General features: G+C 46.8%; 2 protein-coding genes across 2 annotated transcripts in view; both read left to right on the forward strand.

Moving 5' to 3' along the window:
• Positions 1-216: 216 nt before the first annotated feature.
• On the forward strand, positions 217-6,686 carry SMO (smoothened, frizzled class receptor; the record flags this gene model as incomplete). Its single annotated transcript, XM_079333006.1, has 9 exons — positions 217-435; positions 1,725-1,897; positions 2,735-2,954; positions 3,039-3,162; positions 3,236-3,328; positions 3,464-3,572; positions 4,654-4,839; positions 5,055-5,203; positions 5,927-6,686. Coding segments are annotated over 9 exons (1,983 nt in total), but the record flags the coding sequence as incomplete, so codon positions are not given.
• Positions 6,687-13,875: 7,189 nt separating this feature from the next.
• LOC306816580 (adenosylhomocysteinase 3-like) overlaps positions 13,876-17,332 on the forward strand; it is a gene marked incomplete at its 3' end in the record, with an annotated part of 35,111 nt that continues 31,654 nt past the window's right edge. Inside the window, exon 1 of the mRNA XM_079333007.1 lies at positions 13,876-14,332. Coding sequence (XP_079189133.1) covers positions 13,952-14,332 — 381 coding nt within the window. The 5' untranslated portion in view covers positions 13,876-13,951. The remainder of the gene's footprint in view (positions 14,333-17,332) is intronic.

Below are 17,332 nucleotides of genomic sequence, written 5' to 3' on the forward strand. Positions count from 1 at the left end.
CTCCTCCTCCTCTTCCTCCTTCTCTTCTTCCTCCTCCTTCTCTTCTTCTCCCTCCTCTTCCTCCTCCTTCTCCTCCTCGTCCTCCTCTTCCTCCTTCTCTTCCTCTTCCTTCTTCTCCTCCTCCTGCTCTTTCTCCTGCTCTTCCTCCTCCGCCGCCTCTCTTCCTTCTCCTCTTCCTCCCCCTCCTCCTCCTCCCCCTGCCCCTGCCCTGCTCTCCCCGTGCAGAACGAGGTGCAGAACATCAAGTTCAACAGCTCGGGTCAGTGCGAGGCGCCGCTGGTGAGGACGGAGAACCCCAAGAGCTGGTACGAGGACGTGGAGGGCTGCGGGATCCAGTGCCAGAACCCGCTGTTCACAGCCAGGGAGCACCGCGAGATGCACGTCTACATCGCTGCCTTCAGCTCCCTCACCATCCTCTGCACCTTCTTCACCCTGGTGAGACAGCCCCGAGGCTCACAGCCCCTGCAGCCTGGCCTGCCCTGAGGGACAGGGGCTGTCAAGAGGTAGAAGCTGCAAATGGAGAGTGCAAACACCCCCTCGCTGCAAATTGGAAATGAAGGGGCTCTCAGGAAAGGATGGAGGAATTAGGAATAACAGTTCTTTGCTAGGACAATTCCAATAGCAATGCAGTATTACACAGAACAATCCCAACCCTGCCAGAGTCAGAATCCAAGCTGGCACAGTCAGTCAGTCAGGGTGGTGGCACAGTCCCATTCCATGGTGCTGCATCCTCCTGCAGGGGCAGATGTGGCTCAGCTGGAGCAGTGCTCCTGGAGAAGGTGCAGTTTCCTCTGAAGCTCCAGGGATGATGTGCAAGGCTCTGGTTTTCCTCTGGAATGCAGTGGGAAGAACGTGCCTTGGTGTCCAAAATGTCAGTTTTTCTCTGGGTAGGAAAGGCTTGGCTCCTGCCCTGGCTGGAGCATCTCCCAGTGGGATGATGGAATTTTCTCAGCCATGCCCTGGGACTCAGTGGCCATGAACAGGAGATATCTCCTGGAGGGAGGATGGGCTGTGGGAAGATAAAGATGATTGCCCAGCTGGTTTAAAGATGCCCATGAGCAGATAATGTGTGCCAGGAGATCAGGGGCACTGCCACACCCAGTTTTAAACAATGGCCCATTAACAGGAGATATCTCCCACAGGGATAAGAATCACTGCCACACCCAGTTTTTAACAATGGCCCATTAACAGGTGATACCTGCTGGATGAAGGGTGGGTCATGGGAAAGATAAAGATGATTGCCCAGCTGGTTTAAAGATGCCCATGAGCAGATAATGTGTGCCAGGAGATCAGGGGCACTGCCCCAGCTGGTTTAACAGATGGTGATAGAATGCACATTTCTGGCCACATCAACCCAACACACAGGCCCAGGGAGAATCTTAAAGGATTTTTCCCAGTCTGGCTTTCTCAGCCTCAGCTATGATTTTTCCCAAGCTAGAGGCTCTTTCTCTACTGTAAACATGAGAGAAAGAATTATAACAAGAGATAAACACCTGCTGGATCCACGAGAAACCCTGAGACAAGAGGTGTCTCTTTCTCTGACCAATGAGCTGTCTGCATTTTCTTTTTCACTGTCTTATTTAAAGCCATGACTTCCTTCAATAAATTACCTTTCTTATTCTTTCTCACACCATGTAACTGTGTCCTTTCCCCATTCCGTAACCCATATACAGTAACAAAAAAGGGGACAGGCCATAATCTGTCACTTTCTCCACCCTTCCCAGGCCACATTTGTTGCCGACTGGAGGAACTCCAACCGCTACCCTGCTGTCATCCTGTTCTACGTCAACGCCTGTTTCTTTGTGGGGAGCATTGGCTGGCTGGCACAGTTCATGGACGGTGCCCGTGACGAGATCGTCTGCAGGGCTGATGGCACCATGAGGCTGGGAGAGCCCACGTGGGTGTCTGCAGCTGCTCTGCTTTCCACAGAGGGCCCCTGAAACACAGTTCAGCTTCTCACCTAGCAAGGAATTCAGGAGATGCTATAGAAGCTTTATTTTTTCCAAGGGTTCTACCAGTAAAATTAGGTTATGTAGCACAGCAAGGGGTTTTTATAGATTTTGGAGGGATTGAATTTCTAACCAGGAAAATTATAAGTTTAGAACTGATGCTTTTAGGAGTTGGAAGAGAGATCACACAGAGTTAAGGGAAATAAAGTGGGTATTTATTCGAAGGTCACACCCTGGCAGTACTAATGCCACAGTGTAGCCCCTGCCCTGCCTGAGTGGCTCCAAGGTGGAACTAAAAGGGGGCTTGGTCACAAAATCTTTATAGACTTCAGTCCATTTGCATATAAGAGTCAACCATCCAATTAATAATCTCAAATTATAAAGTTTCATCCTCCTGGCCTCCTAGCTGGCCTGCCCTCCTCTCCTCACATTGTTTGTGCTTAGAAAAGACTGTCCTGGAATTGGATTATTTTGCCTTCATCATCCTAAGCAAAATGGCAAAGCATACCCAAGCAGAACAGAAAACTCAGAACTTAAGGCATCACAACTATCCAATGACTTTAAGATTCTAGGTGAGAAAAGACCAATCATCTAGTAAAATTAAAGACCAGTAGAAATCCTAAATGATAACAGGGTTTTGGTAGGGAGGGGGGGGCATCTCTCATGAAAGGTTCCACAGAATCCCAGGTGCCCTTTTCAGGGACAGTTGTATCACCCAGAGGTGTCACCTCCATGCCCAGAGGGGATCTCTGGGGTGGGTGACACTCCTGCCTCTCCTCCCACAGCTCCAACGAGACGCTGTCCTGCGTCATCATCTTCGTCATCGTCTACTACTCGCTGATGTCGGGTGTCATCTGGTTTGTCATGCTCACCTACGCCTGGCACACGTCCTTCAAGGCCCTGGGCACCACCTACCAGCCCCTGCTGGGCAAGACCTCCTACTTCCACCTCATCACCTGGTCCATCCCCTTCGTGCTCACCGTGGCCATCCTGGCCGTGGCACAGGTAACGGGGTCAGTGTCTGGGGTGGTGTCTCAGGTGACACCCGCAGCCAGCTGAGCCTGCTGTCCCTGTCACTGTCCCTGCCAGGTGGATGGTGACTCTGTCAGTGGCATCTGCTTCGTGGGCTACAAGAATTACCGCTACCGAGCCGGCTTCGTGCTGGCCCCCATCGGGCTGGTGCTCATCGTGGGGGGCTATTTCCTCATCAGGGGTAGGTGTGGCTCTGGGGAGGGACGGGGTCACCGTGGGTGTCCCCACAGCCTGACCCCAATCCTCCCCCACAGGGGTCATGACACTCTTCTCCATCAAGAGCAAGCACCCCGGGCTGCTGAGCGAGAAGGCGGCCAGCAAGATCAACGAGACCATGCTGCGCCTGGGTGAGGCTTCAGCAGCTTTGCCAGGGAATCCCAGCAGGAACGGGGACATTGTGTCCCCTGAGTCACACAGGGTGCTGGCACTGCCCTGCTGTCACTGGGGTTGGGCTGAGCTGGGGGTGTTCTTCTTCTCTTCAGGCATCTTTGGCTTCCTGGCCTTTGGCTTTGTCTTCATCACCTTTGGCTGCCACTTCTACGACTTCTTCAACCAGGCAGAGTGGGAGCGCAGCTTCCGGGAATACGTGCTGTGAGTGCAGGGGGACAGGGGGACAGGGACAGGGGGACAGGGACAGAGGGACAGGGACAGGGGGACAGGGACAGGGACAGAGGGACAGGGACAGAGGGACAGAGGGACGGGGAGGACAGGGGGACAGGGACAGGGGGACAGGGGAACAGGGGGACAGAGGGACAGGGGGACAGGGGGACAGGGACAGGGGGACAGAGGGACGGGGAGGACAGGGGGACAGGGACAGGGACAGAGGGACGGGGAGGACAGGGGGACAGGGACGGGGACAGGGACAGGGGGACAGAGGGACGGGGAGGACAGGGGGACAGGGACAGGGGGACAGAGGGATGGGGGGACAGAGGGGACAGAGGGACAGGGGGACAGGGACAGAGGAGCAGGGGGACAGGGGGGAAAGGGCGACAGGGACATGGTGGCACTGCAGCATGGACAGCCCTGTGTCCCCCACCGCCAGTGCCACCACATCTCCACCCTGCAGGGCTGTGGGAGCTGTGGGGAGGGTGTCCCCTCTCCTTAGAGCCACTGTCCCTGTGTGTCCCCTCTCCTTAGAGCCACTGTCCCTGTGTGTCCCCTCTCCTCACAGCCACTGTCCCTGTGTGTCCCCTCTCCTTAGAGCCACTGTCCCTGTGTGTCCCCTCTCCTTAGAGCCACTGTCCCTGTGTGTCCCCCCTCCTCACAGCCACTGTCCCTGTGTGTCCCCTCTCCTCACAGCCACTGTCCCTGTGTGTCCCCTCCCCTCACAGCCACTGTCCCTGTGTGTCCCCCCTCCTCACAGCCACTGTCCCCGTGTGTCCCCCCTCCTCACAGCCGCTGTCCCTGTGTCCCCCCTCCTCACAGCCACTGTCCCTGTGTGTCCCCTCTCCTCACAGCCACTGTCCCTGTGTGTCCCCCCTCCTCACAGCCACTGTCCCTGTGTGTCCCCTCTGCTCACAGCCTCTGTCCCTGTGTGTCCCCTCCCCTCACAGCCACTGTCCCTGTGTGTCCCCCCTCCTCACAGCCACTGTCCCTGTGTGTCCCCTCTCCTCACAGCCACTGTCCCTGTGTGTCCCCTCTGCTCACAGCCTCTGTCCCTGTGTCCCTGCAGGTGTGAGGCCAATGTGACCATTGCCACTCAGACCAACAAGCCCATCCCGGAGTGTGAGATCAAGAACCGGCCCAGCCTGCTGGTGGAGAAGATCAATCTCTTTGCCATGTTTGGCACCGGGGTCTCCATGAGCACCTGGGTCTGGACCAAGGCCACCCTGCTCATCTGGAAGCGCACCTGGTGCAGGTGGGACCCCCAGGGTGTCACCCCAGCTCCCTGCAGCCCTTCCTGCCCCCTCCAGGGACATCCCATCCTCCATGAGCTGCAGAACGCTCCGCAATGGGCTGCACTGTGTGTGGGACACCCCCACCCCCACAGGCGTCCCCATCCAGAGTGGGAGGAGGAGCTGGGCAGGGTCCCTGTGCCCCAGCTGTGCCCCCCATGCCCTGTGTGCCCCCCAGGCTGACGGGGCAGAGCGATGACCAGCCCAAGAGGATCAAGAAGAGCAGGATGATTGCCAAGGCTTTCTCCAGGCGCCAGGAGCTGCTGCGCCAGCCGGGCCGGGAGCTGTCCTTCAGCATGCACACCGTGTCCCACGATGGCCCTGTGGGTACGTGGCTCCCCAGAGCCCCCTCACCCTGTGCAGGGTCCTTCTGACCCCCAGGGCTCTGAGCATGAAACTCTGGAGCTCTAGAGGCTCCTGCTCTCAGCTCTTACTTGTCAGGTAATCTTAAATATGTAAAGCAGCTCATAGTTAAAAAGGTTATTTATTACAAGCACAGCAGTCTCAACAGGCAATAGCAAAAGCAGCAGCAATAAGTGAATGGCTGGAAGCCAGAATGGCTGAAAGCAACAATGGCTGAAAGCTGAATAGCTAAAAGCACCAACTCTCCCAATCCACACTGTTATACAGGATTTTCCAACAAGCTAAGATGCAAACTCAGACCATTCTTTCACCTATTAGAGTTCCAGTTTCTTACCTCACCAGGTTACTTATAACACTACACATACACTCTGTCCTGTTCTATCTATGAAATATCAGCAATATTGTTACTATAGCTCTATTATGTTTAAATCCTGTCTGTAACTGTGGGCCTGGAGCCTCTACTGAAGATATCAGTGTGTTCCAACCTTCACTAGAACACTCACTGCCACTGTGGCATTTGAGACCTTTTATTCACTAAAAACATCAGAACTCACTCTAAGATTTATTCAATCCCTGCACTCTGACTACTCAGACCCCTGACTCACTGACTCCAACAGGGACATGTTGGTGCAGGGGACATCTCCAGGGTCCCCAGAATGCCCTCTTGACCCCATTGTGTCCCCACAGCTGGGCTGGCCTTTAACATCAATGAACCATCAGCTGACGTGTCCTCGGCGTGGGCCCAGCACGTCACCAAGATGGTGGCCAGGAGAGGAGCCATCCTGCCCCAGGACATCTCCGTGACACCCGTGGCCACACCTGGCAAGTCTTTGTGGGGGGATGAAAGCTCCTGGGGGGCAGTGGGGGGCACAGATGGGACTCACCCCCCTGTCACCCCCCCAGTGCCAGCAGAGGAGAGGCCCAAGCTGTGGCTGGTGGAGGCCGAGGTGTCCCCGGAGCTGCAGCAGCGCAGCGGCCGCAGGAAGAAGAGGAGGAAGAAGAGGAAGAAGAAGGAGGAGCAGGAGGTGACCCCCGACCCTGAGCGCTGCCTGGGGGGCTCCAGCATCCCCAGGCTGCCCCACCTGCCCCCCCAGCCCTGCCTGGTGGCCTTTGCCCCCGATGTCCTGCCCGATGTCACCTTCCCTGGGGGACCTTGGGACGGGCAGAGCCGCAGGCCCAACCTGCTGCACGTCATCAGCAACCCCTTCTGCCCTGAGAGCAGCAGCGAGCAGCAGAGCCCCTCTGCAGCCTGCTGCCAGCACAATGGGGGCCCCCTGTGGCCCCCCAAAGCCTCAGGGCTGCCCAGGACTCAGGGGGGATGGGCAGGGCTGGCCCCCATCCACTCTCGGACCAACCTGGTGGATGCAGAGCTGCTGGAGCCCGACTCAGATTTCTGATGCTTCAGCCAGGGGAGGGGACACCAGGAGCCCCCCACCCCTCTGGGATCCATCCCAAATCTCCACCATCTGATTGCTCTCCCCCCTTGGAGGATTCATCTCCCAGCCTGGCCTGCAGCTCTGGGGGTTTTCCCCCAGCATCACTGGGAGAGAGGAGCTGTCAGGGCTTTGGGGATGACATTTGGGAACAGCTTTTGGGGAGATTTTGGGGTGCTGCCAGCCCTGCCTCTGCCCCACCCACAGCTAGAGGTACCTAGAGCTCACCCCACTTTATAATTTTTTAAAATTGTTGAATTTTTTAAAGTTTGTATCATGATGAGGAGGTGAATCCTCTGTTTAAGGTGAGCCCAGGTGGTTTTGGGTTCAACCTTTCAGGGACCCCAAAGTGCCTTCCAGCTCCCCAGGGAGCTCAGCCAGACCCAAATCAGGATTAGTGGGGTGGCAGCACCTTGTGGGATGGGAAACACCTTGGAAACAAAAAAAAAACCCCAAAAATCTCGGGGTGCTCCAGGTGAATCAGGGTCAGCAACCCCCAGAGCAAAGCTTTTCATTATTTTTTTAGAAAAAAAAAAAAAAAAAATCAATTCACAGCAAACCCAGCAGAGTGTGGCAAGAGGGCTCCAGTCCCTGCTGGTGTTTGGATTTTTATTTTTATTAAGTCCTGGTAGGCTCTTGGCTTTTTTTTTTTTTTTTTTTTTTTTTTTTTAATTTTTAAATTTTTTTTTCTTTTTTTGCTATCCCAGTGACTTCCACAGGTTCATTTTTGCTGTGTAAAGGAAAAACCCTCCTGTATCAGTATTAAATTTACAGATTTTCAATCCCAGTGGCTGCTCTGAGCTCTTTTGGGGAGGGATCCATATGGGAAAACATTTTTTGGGGGGTAGGGAGGAGTTCTCCTTTCTCCTAAAAACCCTCTTGCTTTAAAAACTCCTTGAAAATGTTTCAAAACACCTTCAAAACTCCTTGAAAGTGTTTCAAAATGCTTTAAAGCACCTTAAAAACTGCTTGAAGGTGTTTTAAACCACTTTAAAACAGCCTAAAACTGCTTGAAAATGTTTCAAACCACTTTAAACCACCTTAAAAACCACTTTAAACCACTTTAAAAACTGCTTTAAAGTGTTTTAAACCACTTTAAAAATGACTTTAAAGTACTTAGAACCCCCTGTGGGGACATTTTTGGGGACAAATGGGACCTTTGCCAGCAGGTGGCACCACAGGTTAAAATATCCCCCAAAATTTGGGGTCACCCAAATTTTTGGGGGCTGCTGGGGGGGGTCCCATGGAGCCATCATGGCACTGCTGCTTTTTTTTTGGGGTGGGGGAAATGCTAATTTTGGAAAAAAATCCCTTTTTTATTTTGTTTGAGAGTCATGCAAACCAAACCCTGAAATTTAAGTGGAATTGGGCAGTGAAAATTGGATTTTTGGCATTTTTTTGGGTTTTTTTTTTTTGGGGTTGATCTTGCTCCAGAGTCAAATCTGGATTGTTTGGGATGAAACAAAATATTTCTCTTTATCTTTTTTTTTTTTTTTTTTTGCTTTTTTTTTTTTTTACTTTCTATATATTTTATTTTGTGGCTTGCTTAGTTACAAACCCAGTTCTAACAAAAATATTCCTAAAAAATTTGCCATTTTGAAAATTCAGGAAATTTGGATAATATTCATTTTTTCCCTGTGGATTCATTGATCCTTGGGGAGAATTTTTGGAATTTTCCACCCATCTGGTGGAATTTAAAGGATGAAATCTCTGGATGCTGCAGGATGCCAGGAGGAATTGATGGCTGCAGAAAAAATGGGATTGCTGGAAATGAATGGCCAAAAATCAGCCAGAAATCACCCAAAAATAATCCAAAAATCAGCCAGAAATCACCCAAAAATAACCCAAAAATCAGACAGAAATCACCCAAAAATAATCCAAAAATCAGCCAGAAATCAGCCAAAAATAATCCCAAAAATCAGCCAGAAATAATCCAAAAATAATCCCAAAAATCAGCCAGAAATCAGACAGAAATAATCCAAAAAATCAGCCAGAAACCACCCAAAAATAATCCAAAATTCAGCCAGAAATCACCCAAAAATAACCCAAAAATCAGCCAGAAATCACCCAAAAATAATCCAAAAAATCACCCAGAAATCAGCCAAAAATAATCCAAAAATCAGCCAGAAATAATCCAAAAATAATCCCAAAAATCAGCCAGAAACCACCCAAAAATAATCCAAAAACCAGCCAAAATTCAGCCAGAAATCACACAAAAATAATCCAAAAACCAGCCAAAATCAGCCAGAAATCACCCAAAAATAATCCCAAAAACCAGCCAGAAATCACCCAAAAATAATCCCAAAAACCAGCCAGAAATCACCCAAAAATAATCTAAAAATCAGCCAGAAATCAGCCAGAAATAATCCCAAAAATCAGCCAGAAATCACCCAAAAATAATCCCAAAAATCAGCCAGAAATCACCCAAAAATAATCCAAAAAATCACCCAGAAATCACCCAAAAATAATCCAAAAACCAGCCAAAATTCAGCCAGAAATCACCCAAAAATAATGCAAAAACCAGTCAAAATCAGCCAGAAATCACCCAAAAATAATCCCAAAAACCAGCCAGAAATCACCCAAAAATAATCCAAAAAACCCCCAAAAATCAGCCAGAAACCAGCCAGAAATAATATAAAAAATCACCCAGAAACCACCCAAAAATAACCCAAAATTCAGCCAGAAATCACCCAAAAATAATCCCAAAAACCAGCCAGAAATCACCCAAAAATAATATAAAAATCAGCCAGAAATCAGCCAGAAATAATCCCAAAAATCAGCCAGAAATCACCCAAAAATAATCCAAAAAATCACCCAGAAATCAGCCAAAAATAATCCAAAAATCAGCCAGAAATAATCCAAAAATAATCTAAAAATCAGCCAGAAATCAGCCAAAAATAATGTAAAAATCAGCCAGAAATCAGCCAAAAATAATCCAAAAATCAGCCAAAGATCACCCAAAAATAATCCAAAAATCACTCAAAAATCACCCAGAAATCACCCAAAAATCACCTCAAAATATTCCAAAAATCACCCCAAAATCACCCAGAAATCACCTAAAATAATAATAAAAAAAATCACCCATAAATCATTCAAAAATCACTCAGAAATCACCCAAAAGTAATTAAAAAATGATCCAAAAGTCACTCAAAAAGAATTTAAAAATCACCCAAAAATCACCCAAAAATCATCCTAAAAACTCAAAAAACCCCTCAAAAATCACCCAAAATAATAAAAAATAATCGAAAAATCACCCAGACATCACCCAAAAATCACCCCAATAGAACCCAAAAATCAACAAAAAAATCTCTCAAAAATCACCTCAAAAATGTCAAAAAATCACCCAAAAAAAACCCAAAAGCCACTCCAAAATAATCCAAGAATCACCCAAAAGTCACCCAAAAGTAATAAAAAAATGATCCAAAAGTTCCTCAAAAATAATCCAAAAATCACACAGAAATTACTCAAAAATCACCTCAAAATATTCCAAAAATCATCCCAAAATCACCCCAAAATCACTCAAAAATCACCCCAAAACCACACAGAAATCACCCAAAAATCCTCCTAAAAAATAAAAAAAATCCCTCAAAAATCACCCCAAAATCACCCAAAAATAATAAAAAAAATCCAAAAATCACCCAGACATCACCCAAAAATCACCCCAATAGAACCCAAAAATCAACAAAAAAATCACCCAGAAATCCACCAAAAATCACCTCAAAATATTCCAAAAATAATACCAAAAACAATCCAAAAGTCACTCAAACATAATCAAAAAATCACCCAGAAATCACTCAAAAATCACCCCAAAATCTCTCAAAATCACCCCAAAATCATCCTAAAAATAATAAAAAATAATCCAAAAATCACCCCAAAATCTCTCAAAAATCACCCAAAAATCATCCTAAAAATAATAAAAAATAATCCAAAAATCACCCCAAAATCTCTCAAAAATCACCCCAAAATCATCCTAAAAATAATAAAAAATAATCCAAAAATCACCCCAAAATCATCCTAAAAATAATAAAAAATAATCCAAAAATCACCCCAAAATCTCTCAAAAATCACCCCAAAATCATCCTAAAAATAATAAAAAATAATCCAAAAATCACCCCAAAATCTCTCAAAAATCACCCAAAAATCATCCCAAAAATAATAAAAAATAATCCAAAAATCACCCAGACATCACCCAAAAATCACCCCAATAGAACCCAAAAATCAACAAAAAAATCACCCAGAAATCCACCAAAAATCACCTCAAAATATTCCAAAAATAATACCAAAAACAATCCAAAAGTCACTCAAACATAATCAAAAAATCACCCAGAAATCACTCAAAAATCACCCCAAAATCTCTCAAAAATCACCCAAAAATCATCCTAAAAATAATAAAAAATAATCCAAAAATCACCCCAAAATCTCTCAAAAATCACCCAAAAATCATCCTAAAAATAATAAAAAATAATCCAAAAATCACCCCAAAATCTCTCAAAAATCACCCAAAAATCATCCTAAAAATAATAAAAAATAATTCAAAAATCACCCCAAAATCTCTCAAAAATCACCCAAAAATCATCCTAAAAATAATAAAAAATAATCCAAAAATCACCCCAAAATCATCCTAAAAATAATAAAAAACAATCCAAAAATCACCCCAAAATCTCTCAAAAATCACCCAAAGATCATCCCAAAAATAATAAAAAATAATCCAAAAATCACCCCAAAATCTCTCAAAAATCACCCAAAAATCATCCTAAAAATAATAAAAAATAATCCAAAAATCCCCCCAAAATCTCTCAAAAATCACCCAAAAATCATCCTAAAAATAATAAAAAATAATCCAAAAATCCCCCCAAAATCTCTCAAAAATCACCCAAAAATCATCCTAAAAATAATAAAACATAATCCAAAAATCACCCCAATAGAACCCAAAAATCAACAAAAAAATCTCTCAAAAATCATCCAAAAATCACCTCAAAATCACTCAAAAATCACCCAAAATCATCCTAAAAAATCAAAAAACACCCCAAAATCACCCAAAATAATCCAAAAATTCTTTTCCAAGCTTATTTTTTCCCCAGATTTCCCAAATTTCCATCCCAACCTGGTTCCAATTTTTGGAACCTCCCTCCCCAAACATCCTCCCACAGATAAATCTCTTTTCCCAGATAAATTTGTTTTTCCTGAATTCTTGAAGCTGGGAAAATTTTGCTTTTCCTGCCAGTTTTATAATTTTGGGAATATTCTTTAAAAAGTGGGGAAGGTCCCACAGTAGGGTTGGGATTTTGCCTTGCTCAAAACAATTTTGTGGGTTTTTTGTAGGATCTGAAATTATAAATTTGGGAGAATTTCTCAATTTCCAGTCTCTATTTTCAGGCACAAACTCCTCTCCTCAATAGAGGAGAATCAAGGTGAGAATTTTCCCTTGCTCAAAACAACCTTGGGGTTTTTTTTATGGGATCTGTGGGATCTAAATTTATAAATTTTGGGAGAATTTCTCAATTTTCAGTCTCTATTTTCAAGCACCAGCTCCTCTCCTCAATAGAGGAGAATCAGGGTGAGAATTTTGCCTTGCTCAAAACAACCTCAGGATGTTTTTGTGGGATCTGAAATGATAAATTTTGGATAATTTCTCAATTTTCAGTCTCTATTTTCAGGCACAAACTCCTCTCAGCACAGGAGGATCAGTTTTGGGATTTTGCCTTGCTCAAAACAACCTCAGGATGTTTTTGTAGGATCTGAAATTACAAATTTTGAGAGAATTTCACAATTTTCAGTCTCTATTTTCAAGCACAAACTCCTCTCAATAATAGAGGAGAACCAAGGTGAGAATTTTCCCTTGCTCAAAACAACCTGGGGGATGTTTTTTATGGGATCTGTGGGATCTAAATTTATAAATTTTGGGAGAATTTCTCAATTTCCAGTCTCTATTTTCAAGCACCAACTCCTCTCAGCACAGGAGGATCAGTTTTGGGATTTTCCCTTGCTCAAAACAACCTGGGGATGTTTTTGTGGGATCTGAAATGATAAATTTTTGGATAATTTCTCAATTTCCAGTCTCTATTTTCAGGCACAAACTCCTCTCCTCAATAGAGGAGAACCAAGGTGAGAATTTTCCCTTGCTCAAAACAATCTTGGTTTTTTTTTTAATGGGATTTGTGGGATCTAAAATTATAAATTTTGGATAATTTCTCAATTTCCAGTCTCTATTTTCAAGCACCAGCTCCTCTCCTCAATAGAGGAGAATCAAGGTGAGAATTTTCCCTTGCTCAAAACAACCTGGTGGGTTTTTTTGTGGGATCTGAAATTATAAATTTTGGGAGAATTTCTCAATTTTCAGTCTCTATTTTCAGGCACAAACTCCTCTCAGCACAGGAGGATCAGGACTGGGATTTTCCCTTGCTCAAAACAACCTGGGGATGTTTTTTGTGGGATCTGAAATTACAAATTTTGGATAATTTCTCAATTTCCAGTCTCTATTTTCAAGCACCAGCTCCTCTCCTCAATAGAGGAGAATCAGGGTGAGAATTTTCCCTTGCTCAAAACAACCTTGGTTTTTTTTTTTAATGGGATTTGTGGGATCTAAAATTATAAATTTTGGATAATTTCTCAATTTCCAGTCTCTATTTTCAAGCACCAGCTCCTCTCCTCAATAGAGGAGAATCAGGGTCGGGATTTTCCCTTGCTCAAAACAACCTGGGGATGTTTTTGTGGGATCTGAAATGATAAATTTTGGATAATTTCTCAATTTTCAGTCTCTATTTTCAGGCACAAACTCCTCTCAGCACAGGAGGATCAGGGTTGGGATTTTCCCTTGCTCAAAACAACCTGGGGATGTTTTTTTGTGGGATTTGTGGGATGTGAGATGATGAATTCCGGAGGATTTCTCCATCCCATTTCCCATCCCCTCCCAGCAGAGCCGCGGCGCTGCAGGAGCTGCTCCTTTCCCTGCAGGGGAGGGACGCGGCTCCAGCTCCGGGTCCCCCCGAGCTCGGGTTCTGTGCGCGGCCACCGAAACGCCAAAAATTCACCAAAACCTGAAAAAACCCAAACGCCTTCCCGCGGCCTGTGGCCCGGCGCGGACTACAACTCCCAGCAACCCCCGCGCGGCGCCGCCAGGAGGCGCGGCGTGGCGCCGCAGGGAACGCCGGGAGCTGTAGTCGCGCCGGGGACGGGAAAACTACATATCCCAGCATGCAGTGCGGCAGCGAGGGCGGCGGGGCGGAGCGGGGCGGGGCCGGCGGCCCTGAGGGAGCCGCAGCCGGAGCGGTCGGCGACGATGTCGGTGCAGGTGGCGGTGGCCGCGCCCGCCGTGGAGCTGAAGGAGCTCGGCGGCCCCATGGACAAGGCGGCGGGGCCGCCGTGCGAGCCCGCGGGCGCTCACGCGGCGGCGCACGGCGCGGCCGCGGCCGCCTGCCCCGTGCCGGGCGCCGAGCGTGAGGCGGCCCCGGCCCCCTCCGCCGAGCGGCCTCCGGGCAGCGGCTGCCCCGGGCTGTCCTCGGCCGCCGCCAAGGTGCCGCAGGCTTCGGCCATGAAGAGGAGCGACCCGCACCACCCTCAGCACCGGCACCGCGACGGCAGCGACAGCAGCAGCAGCGCGGCCGAGGCGCTCGTCAGCCCCGACGGCTCCGTCACGGAGGCGCCGCGCACCGTCAAGAAGGTACCGGGGGCGGCCCCGGGACGCGGCGCTGCCTCCGCCGGGCCGGGGCTGCGCCGTGTGCGGGGGGTGTCGGTGACACTGCGGGGCTGCGGGCGCCTTCTGGGGACGTGTCGTGCCGTGCCTGGGTCTGTCTGCGCCTCTGCAGCCCGTGTGTGACATGTGGGGTGACGCTGGGTGTCTTTGCACCCCATCCCAGGTGTCCCTTTGCACCCCATCCCAGGTGTCCCCGTGTCCCTTTTCACCCCATTTCTGTTCCCCCAAGTGTCCCTGGATGTATTTACACACCATTTCTGTCCCCCCCAGGTATCCCCGTGTCCCTTTTCGTCCCTTTTCACCCCATCCCAGGTGTCCCCGTGTCCCTTTTCACCCCATCCCAGGTGTCCCCGTGTCCCTTTTCACCCCATCCCAGGTGTCCCTTTTCACCCCATCCCAGGTGTCCCCATGTCCCTTTTCACCCCATCCCAGGTGTCCCCGTGTCCCTTTTCACCCCATCCCAGGTGTCCCTTTTCCCCCATCCCAGGTGTCCCTTTTCACCCCATCCCAGGTGTCCCCATGTCCCTTTTCACCCCATCCCAGGTGTCCCCATGTCCCTTTTCACCCCATCCCAGGTGTCCCCGTGTCCCTTTTCCCCCATCCCAGGTGTCCCTTTTCACCCCATCCCAGGTGTCCCCGTGTCCCTTTTCCCCCATCCCAGGTGTCCCCGTGTCCCTTTTCCCCCCATCCCAGGTGTCCCCATGTCCCTTTTCACCCCATCCCAGGTGTCCCCATGTCCCTTTTCACCCCATTCCTGTCCCCAGCTGTGGCCCTGCCTGATTTCCAGGGTGTGTGTGAGTTCACATCAGGTTCACCCTCCCAGAGTTATCTCAGAATTTTGGATAAGATCAAACCCTGCTGGGAGCTGCTGCTGTTGGCACAGGTGCCAGGTGTGCCCACACCTGTCCATTTCCCAAATTTTTATTAATTCTTGGTGTCCTTCCCATTGGAAATCTCAAGAGAAGGAGTTGAAACTTTTGGGGTCTCTGTCCCATCTCAGGAAATTTTGGGGTCTCACTGATGAACTTCCATCTTCTTTTAAGAATTTACCTTTTATTTTTTGGGGGGATTTCCTGTCCCTTGGGAAATCCTGGGCTGAGAGTTTTGTCTCCATCACTTCCCTGAAATTCCAGTTTTTCCTTGAAAGCAGCACATCCCTGCAGAGTCTGGATCCTTCATCCCCCTTTAAAATCTCTTTTTTAGGGATTTTGAACCATTTTTGGGTGGGTTTTTTTCCCCTCTCATCCCCAGTGTTTGGAGCCTTTTCCATTTGATATCCTGATCCCATCTCTATTTTTAGAATCCCTATTTCTCCTCAAATTAATTCTCCACTTTTAACTGGGCTAAACCACAAAAATCAGATTTCTCCCTGTGACCACTTTATAAAGACTTAGCTGCACTATTTATTTTTATTTTTTTTTTACCTTTACTTAGAATCAGGATTAAAACATGGAGATGAATTTCTAGTTTGGGTTTGGTTGTTTATTAAACCTTATTTAAAGTACAGAGAGTCCTGTAACACTTTTAGCCACCAGCTAAAAATGAACAAAATGGAGCTGAGTTTAGCAGGTCACAAGATCTTTTAAATTTAAATAGTTTAATAAAAAATTAACACCTGTAATATTGATATTTTTGACCCAATAACCAAAGCTTTGACTCCCAGTGCAGAACTATTAAACTAAAAATTACTGCTTGAAAATGATGAAGAAAAAACAAGTATAGTCTAAAAACCCCAAATTCCAGACACCACACATTTTTATTTTAATTGTGATTTTAGCTCCATTTCTCAAATATTGAAGTTTTTTCCAAGACCTCAGGTCAAATCAGGTTCAAAATAAATAATATTCAATATCCTGAAATAAAACCAGATTTGGGAACCATCAAATTGTCCCCAGGCCTGTGGTTGGAAAATTGGGCACGTGGAGTGAAATATTTGGTGAAAAAAGCAAAAATAAGAGATTTTTTTACTCAGATCCAACAGAAATAGAGGTAAAAGTTGAATTAAAATAAATGAAATTTATAGTGGAACTGCGATTCTTAGGAGTGTTTGGAAAAACAAAAATCTCAATATCTTTTTCTGGTTTATAGAAATATCTTTTTCTTGGTTTTTTTCCCCCTTTCCTTGCAATCTTAACACCCAACCTTGAGATCTGACACCACTAAATTGTGATTTTTCCAATCCTGAGACAAAAAATTTTCTAAAACAAAAAAAAATTGCAGCCACTCTTTTCCTCTGACTCTCATTTTCAATCTTCTTTTCTCATTTTATTTCTCTGCATTTAAATGTTCTCATTTCTATTTTACCTTAATAGCCTGTGAAACAGGAAGTAATGGATGGAGCAGGTGATATTTTTATTTCGTTTGATACATTTTTTTATATAAAAATATATCAATATATGCAGATGTTTTATAGATGGTGCTGGGCTTTTCTCTGCCTCCTGTGAGTCAGGCCCTGAGTCACCTGGGTTGGGTCATTTTTGGGGGGTTTTGGTGGTTTTTTGGGGTGATCACTCAGCAGATTTGGGGGGTGCTGGGTTTGGGGTTTAAATGGATTTTTCATCATGGGGTGATCACTCAGCAGCTTTAGGGGGTGGTGAATATTGGTTTTGGGGTTTAAATGGATTTTTCATCATAGGTTGATAATTCATCAGCTTTAGGGAGTGGTGTGTGCTGGTTTGGGGTTTAAATGGATTTTTGGTCATGGGGTGATCACTCAGCAGCTTTAGGGGGTGGTGGCTGCTGATTTTGGGGGTTTATGGTATTTTGGTCACTCAGCAGCTTTGGGGGATGGTGAATATTGGTTTGGGGTTTAAATGAATTTTTGATCATAGGTTGATAATTCATCAGCTTTAGGGGGTGGTGGATGCTGGTTTGGGGTTTAAATGGATTTTTGGTCATGGGGTGATCACTCAGCAACTTTAGGGGATGGTGAATATTGGTTTGGGGTTTAAATGGATTTTTGATCAT

The sequence above is a fragment of the Erithacus rubecula genome (assembly GCF_903797595.1).
Source record: "Erithacus rubecula genome assembly, contig: scaffold_683_arrow_ctg1, whole genome shotgun sequence".
Lineage (NCBI taxonomy): Eukaryota > Metazoa > Chordata > Aves > Passeriformes > Muscicapidae > Erithacus > Erithacus rubecula.